The following is a 7,054-nucleotide window of genomic DNA, read 5'->3' on the forward strand; positions in this document are numbered from 1 at the left end:
TCCACTTAAATTCGAAGAACTTTATTAAATTCGGTATGGTTGCTATTAAATTTTTTGGTTAATGACTTTATAGTTTTTATTTCTTTGATTAATGTTTATTAAGGAAAAAGAAAACATAAAAAGATAAGTTTATAATAACTTCTTTAATTTTTATTGTATCATAAGAACTTGTTTTAATGTAAATGATGGTTTTAATTCATCTTTTATTAAATAAGTTTCTATCATCTTTTTGTTAATAGAAGATATTCCATTTAAAAGTAAAGAACTTGTTTGTGTTGAATAGAGAATTGGTTGTGAAGATGATAAAATAATACGATCTGTTTGACCATCTTTTAAACTAATTTGATTCATTTTATTATCTTTAATAATAAGTAATGACTTGATTTGATATATTTCTTTGATTTTTTTAATTAGATAGCCAAAGTGGATATGATTATTTGTAATATTAATGATAATTCCTTCATTAATTTCTAATAGGGATTCATTGAATTTTACTAAAGAATTAATTAAAGAATCAAAGAGAATATTAATTGATTCTTTTTTAAGGATAGTTGAGCATTGTTTTTTTATTTCTTCTAAGTTGAAATTATTTTTTAGTGTTATTTCTTTCTGGTGTTGTTTATCTTCATTTTGATCTTCTTTATATCTCCTCTTTAAAGATTGGTTTTCAGTGTCACTTGTTCCTCTTACATTTTTTTGGTCATTTGACAACTTAATTTTACTAACACTTAATGATAATGCTTTTAATTTTTCCTGTAAAGAAGATGAAAAAACATTACTCATTTCAACTAACTGAAATAAAAGATTAAATAAAGGTAAATTATAAAAGAAAAAGAATCGTATTAATAAAAAGTAATTAATTAAGTGTTATTAAATTTATTTTCTATTAATCTTTGTTTTTCAGAGATTAATCACATTATTGTGTTTTAAGAATGTTTATCCATCAACTATTCATTTATTCTTTAGTTTTTCATTATTGAGAAGTGAGAAAAACCCTTTCTTCATTCCTTTATTTAGATTAAACTTAAAACCTTTTCAAATTTCATCTATTTTATTATTCTTCATTTAAGTAACTAACTGGTTTTAATGTGTATTAAAAATTACCTTTCTTTATTTTCTTATTTTATAATGAGAGAACATACTATTATCACTATATTATGATGATTAATTTTCTGTTAATCTTAACAACAATATGCATATCTATTTTCTTTATCAATACCACATAGTATTAAATATACTTACATCCTAACAAGTGAATAACACTATCACTCCTTACAAGTACTCATTCTTCTATTATAATAAATGGTATTCTATTATAATACTTAATAATCATTGCTATTCTTGAAGCATTGAATAAGATTTTTTCTAACAAATAGAAATTTCATAACAAACAATAATAAGGTGATTCAGTGTTTTGATTCATTTTCATGTTTTGTGTAGTGTTTCTTACATGTAACCTTCAAATCATAAAAAAAGAAAAATATAAACTAAAAAGAAAATAATTTTATAAATGCAAATTAACACTATAAAGATACCAAACTATTGATATATTCTCTTAAGGAAATATCATTATAATCAATTGTAATTTCATTATTTTTTTCAATTAGTTCACAGAGATATTTATTTATTTTTTTTCCAATATTAACAATACCCTCTTTACCACATAAATATTTCCCGTTTCTATAAACACTTTTAATACTTTCATTTTTCATTGCACCATTTTTCCCTTCTGATGTAGTTGTTGTGAAGGTGTACCCAAACATATTAAGAATATCAATTAATAACAAATTTAGCTCTGTAATTTTATTTTTTCCTACCCTTTGTTTTGCTGCACTTATAGATACACCAGAATTAATGTCATGTTCTTTTCTTTCAGCACACCTTTCTTCTACAAAATGATCTATTTCTATAACATCATTTTTTCTTTGAATTAATCTAATATTTAAATATTGTTGTGTAACAGAAGCCTTTTTAACTGGCTTTTGAATAATTACTTTGAACTCTTCATTAAGTAAGCCAATGAGTATAGCTTGTTGGCAAGCCATATAGTTTCTTGTTTTCTCAAATTGGCTTCTTGGTGAATAGCTTGACGCCATCTGCATCTATGAGTCCGATAGTAAATAAAGATTCTTTCCAAGATTTAAAATAATCACTTACAAAATAGAAATAAGGTTTAAAAATACTTTGAAAAGAAAAATTACTTTTTTATTAGAATAATTAAAAATAAAAATTCCATTTGAACTTATTGTTTTTGAATTATCTTTTTTTTCAATCTATAACTAACATTTTTTTTAACTCAATAATTTTTTGGAGAGTGATTTGTCACTTTAATAGAAGGGGTCTACAAAACCTCACAAAACAAGAAAAATAACGATTAAAATAATTAAAACTACTTGTAGAAATAATTTTTATTTTTATATTTATTTCTGTAAGTTATAAACGAAAAAAATTGGGGGCGTGTTTGTAGTAAAAAAAAGAAAGTAATATTTTCAAAAATTATTCTAAAAGTATTATTTTCTTAATACTTTTAAATTGAATAAACATTTTCAGTTTTTCTATTCTATTTAGACTCATGAACAACTGAACTATTATAATTCTTTGTATTGATTATTTAATTATTACTAAATATAGATTTCACGAGATAATTTGTTAAATTATGAAATTCTTTTTTTTTGTTGTATGGGTATACGTTATATGACTTTTTATTGGAGTTATTTTAACAGAAAACAAAATTAATGAATTTATGAAATTATTTGACAACACTGTCTATTTATTCATACAATTTTGTTAAATACAATAATAAATGCTTTTAAATGAAAAAGAAAATACAATAAATTATTTATGAAATAACTTTTTTTAACAAAAATTCAATTTCTTTTAATTAATATAAAAAAAAGCAATTCACTTTTGACTTTTTCAATTAAAATTAACAAAAAAAGTTTCTATGGAACTTAAAAGAAATAACACAACAGAAACATTTTCTTTTATTTTATTGTTAATACTCAACATATTCAGTATATTTCTCTAATTTATGTTCATCAAACAATTCAAGACATTCAATATATTCTTGTGCTGCATACCCAGTAATTCCCATACCTAATGAACAACGATAGTCATATGCTATTTTAAACATTTTCTTGGCTTTGTCCTGGCAAAATTGGCTTTGAAAAGGAAATTTTTTAGCATATTTTAATAGAGCAACCCCAAACTGTTCAAGAATTGCAGAATATAATCGGCTATGACATAATGAACTTTGATATTTTGCAATTGGAACAAGATAATCTTCAAATAAAATCAATGGGTTTGGACATTTCTCATCAAAGACAAAACTTCTTAATGTTTTAAACATATAAATGTGTGAATTATCCATTTTTCTTGTTTTGTTATAGAAATGTTGAATCCTCTTTGACTTTTTTAATTTCTTGAAAGCTGTCTCTTCATTAATAAACTCATCAATTTCTTCTTGGGTACATATTTTATGACATTGATGACAAATCCATCCATTAGGTTCTTGATAAATTTTTCCTCCACAACTACATTTAAATGCTCTCCATGGATCACTTGGTCCACTACAAAGTGGACAATCACAAAAAAATCCATAATTCTCTTTAAAATATTTTAATCTATGAGGAAGAATAGAAGGAAAGGTATAAGAGATTGTTAATTCAGTCCCAACTTCAATATCTTGCAATGCAGTCCAATACATTGTATCTCCAACCGTGTGCCACCCCATATTTTCTCTACATGAATGATTACATAAACTACATGCCATAAATAATGCATATCCATCAAGAAAATCTAATGCAAAAGAATTTGTATGAATTCCATTAACAATTTTAGCTATATCCTCACGTTTAACTGGATATTCAAGAAGGTCATCTTTTAACAAGTCTTGATAAATAAAATCAACATGTTCATTAAATTCTTCTACTCGATCAGGATTTTGCCCAAGTTGAATTGCTAATGGGACAGTACAAAATGCTGTTCCAAAATAAATACTTTTAACCATATAATATGTTGAGTCTTTCATGTCATCATCTTCTTCTGGACCTTCATAAAATACTGAAGCCTTCTCCTTGAAAACCATTTCTCCTTGATAAATTTTATCAGTACAAATTAATCCTCTTCCCTTTCTTGGAATTTCTTGAACTTCAAATTTTCTCACAGGAAAGTTGTCACGAAATATTTCTTCATATGAATTCCAGTGAGGGTTATCACTACGGTTTTGAACATCCTGTTTTGATGGAATTAAAACATGATATCGTGGGTCAAATTCATCACCAATTTCTGGATATTTTAACGAACAATCCATCCTGTTATAATATTTTATTTTTTTTTGTTCCTTTTTCTTTTCAGAGTCATAAATATAGGATAATTTGTAAAACTAATAAATAAATAAGATTACTTTTAATTTTCAACCCACTCTCCTACAATAACTTCTCCAGAATGAGAAGAGATATAAAGTCTGCTCTTTGTGGTGAAAAGAAGAGAAATAATTGGTGGATTTTCAGTTGTAATGACTTCTTCTGTATCAAAAGTAGAAGTTGAACAAGACAAACATTTGTTTCCAAAAGCAACACAAAAGTTAAGACGGTCCCAGGAAGAAGAATATGGGTCAATTGCAATAGATTGAATAAATTGATTAGACAATGTACATTTCTTCATAAAACGCAATTGACTATGATTTATCACTTCAATAAAATAAACATCTCCAGAAGTAGAAAAGGCTGAGACAATATTAGTTTCTTTAATATGAGAATAAGGATGTACATACTTTCTTTTAAAACTACAACACTGAGCAATCAATGTTAATGGATTCTTATCAAAAGAATACTTGTTTAACACTTTACCTTGAAGATTAAGTGTTATAAGAGATTTTCTAAGAGAAATAACTATACAGTCATTTGAAATAACCATAGACGTAATCATCTCTTTTGTTGTGAAAATAGGGGGTTGTTTAGAAATAGAGTTAATCTGAATAATAGAGGATTTAGTAGGAGAGGGTATCACCCCATACAATTTATTCTTATAAAAACATAAGTTATGAACAGGTGTTTTCATAAACGTAAATATTTCTGAATTTTTTGCAGTCATAATATAATGTAACAAAACACCATCTTCAAAAGAAATGAATATATTGTCATTTTCCCAACAAGAAGAAACAATTGATGATTTATGTGAATCAATCCAAGCAATTTCTTTCATTGTTTTACTATTTAATAAATAAACAACATTAGAATTAGATTGAAATGCAATCAAAGATGAATTAATTGGACATTCTTGAATAGAGATTACATTTTTAGGAAATGTGATTCGATGACAAACATGAAATGTCATATCTCACAACGTCTTATTTTTTTTTACTAATGACAAATCTTTTGTATAGTTGACTTTTCATCTAATATTGTCAAATCTTATTTTCAAAAGATTAAAAGTTTCAATCTTATAAGTGTTTTTGTATATTTTATAATTAAAATAATAAAAATAAATAAGAAAAAACTGAAGTATTATTTATTGTTTATCAGCACAAGCCATACACAATACTTTACCATCTCTAATTTTATAGTCATTAGTTCCAATAACATTACCACATTCTGGGCATTTGAAACAATCTGGATGATATCTGTCTTCTTCAACACGGACAATCTTTCCTTCAATTGCTTCTCCACAAACTTTACATTTTGGACAAGCACAGCTTTTACACATTAATTTTTTGTCTTTCATAAAATATTTTTCTAATGGTTCTCCACATTCAGCACATACAAAACAATCTTCATGAACAAGATATTTTCCTTTCATAATTTCAATTGGATCTTCATCATCTTCAAATGGTTTTTTGCAAACATAGCATACATCGTCAGACATTTCTTAATCTAATTTAATACAAAAAGTTCTCAGTTCTTTTTATATATATAATCTTTAAAATACCAACGTCAATGCATTTCAACTGTTTTCTTTTTCTTTTTTCCTTTGGTTTAGACGTTATTATTTTTTATTAATTTCTTATTATTCTCCTACCCAAAAACACAAAGAACCTTTTTTTCTTTTTTCAAAACTAATTCGTTTTAGTTAATTTAACTATCAAAACCAGAAGAAAAGATTTCAAATCATTTGAAACAAGATGACGAGGTTCCACGTCGATATTATTGGAATGGGTATTTTTTATATATTGTTAATTATTTTGTTTTGCCTTGGGTTTAGTCTTATAAGTTAGTTTTTATATATTTACTTTTTTGAGTCATACACTTATCAGAGGTGAAACTCATTATTTTTGACTTTATTACAATGAATTATAAAACATAAAAAATACAAAAACTCAAGAAAAAAAATTAAAAAAAATAAAAAATACATGTCAATTGAAGAACAAGTCATTGACAAAATGATTTTGGATTATAGTTTGATAAATAAGTCGTAATATATAAACTTACAAAAACTCATTTAATTAGCTAAAAAGATAGAAGATACTTATAACCAATTCAATTCTGATTTTGACCATGCAATAGAACAATTAAAAGAACAATTAGAAATTACGAAAAAACATCTAAATGAAGCAGTTGATAGATGTTGTTCACAAGGATTACCACCAGTTATTCCAGAACAAATTATTGAAATGATGGACTTAGAATTACAACAATATTGTGATGAGTGTGATAGAGTTATTGGTCAAGAAATAACAAAGCTACAGAAATACAACATTGTGAAAGCCGATGATTTTATTACCGTGAAACAACCTAACTTACAAATAGATGATCATGGTCTTTCAACTGAATTATTTGAAACTGCTCTCTCTCAAACAGAGAGGTTATGCTCTCTTTTAGGAGTAAATATCACAGAAAATACATGTTAAATTATATGTCTTAATATCCTCATAACTTAAATTAAGTTTTACTTCATAAATTGGAACAAACTGAACTATCGTGTGTGTTATAAATTCAAGAATATTTTATTTTAATAACTAAAGTTAAATTTTTTCTGAATTTACAATTCTTACAACTTCTTTTATTCATAAAAAATTATTATAACCAGCAATTAATTAAGTATTAATAGAACTAAC

General features: G+C 25.3%; 6 protein-coding genes across 6 annotated transcripts; 1 reads left to right on the forward strand and 5 right to left on the reverse strand.

Annotated features, from left to right (window-relative positions):
• Nucleotides 1–150: 150 nt before the first annotated feature.
• On the reverse strand, nt 151–783 carry ENU1_099970 (hypothetical protein; the record flags this gene model as incomplete). The annotated part of the gene is made up of 1 exon (XM_008859279.1): nt 151–783. The coding sequence occupies one exon, from the start codon at nt 781–783 to the stop codon at nt 151–153; it is 633 nt and encodes a 210-aa protein (XP_008857501.1).
• Nucleotides 784–1,523: 740 nt separating this feature from the next.
• On the reverse strand, nt 1,524–2,102 carry ENU1_099980 (hypothetical protein; the record flags this gene model as incomplete). The annotated part of the gene is made up of 1 exon (XM_008859280.1): nt 1,524–2,102. The coding sequence occupies one exon, from the start codon at nt 2,100–2,102 to the stop codon at nt 1,524–1,526; it is 579 nt and encodes a 192-aa protein (XP_008857502.1).
• An 893-nt stretch (nt 2,103–2,995) lies between these two features.
• ENU1_099990 (hypothetical protein) lies at nt 2,996–4,312 on the reverse strand (the record flags this gene model as incomplete). Its single annotated transcript, XM_008859281.1, has 1 exon — nt 2,996–4,312. One exon carries the CDS (start codon nt 4,310–4,312, stop codon nt 2,996–2,998), a length of 1,317 nt encoding a protein of 438 aa, XP_008857503.1.
• A 95-nt stretch (nt 4,313–4,407) lies between these two features.
• On the reverse strand, nt 4,408–5,337 carry ENU1_100000 (hypothetical protein; the record flags this gene model as incomplete). The annotated part of the gene is made up of 1 exon (XM_008859282.1): nt 4,408–5,337. The coding sequence occupies one exon, from the start codon at nt 5,335–5,337 to the stop codon at nt 4,408–4,410; it is 930 nt and encodes a 309-aa protein (XP_008857504.1).
• A 174-nt stretch (nt 5,338–5,511) lies between these two features.
• On the reverse strand, nt 5,512–5,865 carry ENU1_100010 (LIM zinc finger domain containing protein; the record flags this gene model as incomplete). The annotated part of the gene is made up of 1 exon (XM_008859283.1): nt 5,512–5,865. One exon carries the CDS (start codon nt 5,863–5,865, stop codon nt 5,512–5,514), a length of 354 nt encoding a protein of 117 aa, XP_008857505.1.
• Nucleotides 5,866–6,349: 484 nt separating this feature from the next.
• Nucleotides 6,350–6,847, forward strand: ENU1_100020 (hypothetical protein; the record flags this gene model as incomplete). Its single annotated transcript, XM_008859284.1, has 2 exons — nt 6,350–6,395; nt 6,447–6,847. The coding sequence occupies 2 exons, from the start codon at nt 6,350–6,352 to the stop codon at nt 6,845–6,847; spliced, it is 447 nt and encodes a 148-aa protein (XP_008857506.1).
• Nucleotides 6,848–7,054: the final 207 nt, after the last annotated feature.

This window comes from Entamoeba nuttalli (genome assembly GCF_000257125.1).
Source record: "Entamoeba nuttalli P19 unplaced genomic scaffold asmbl_4322, whole genome shotgun sequence".
Lineage (NCBI taxonomy): Eukaryota > Evosea > Mastigamoebida > Endamoebidae > Entamoeba > Entamoeba nuttalli.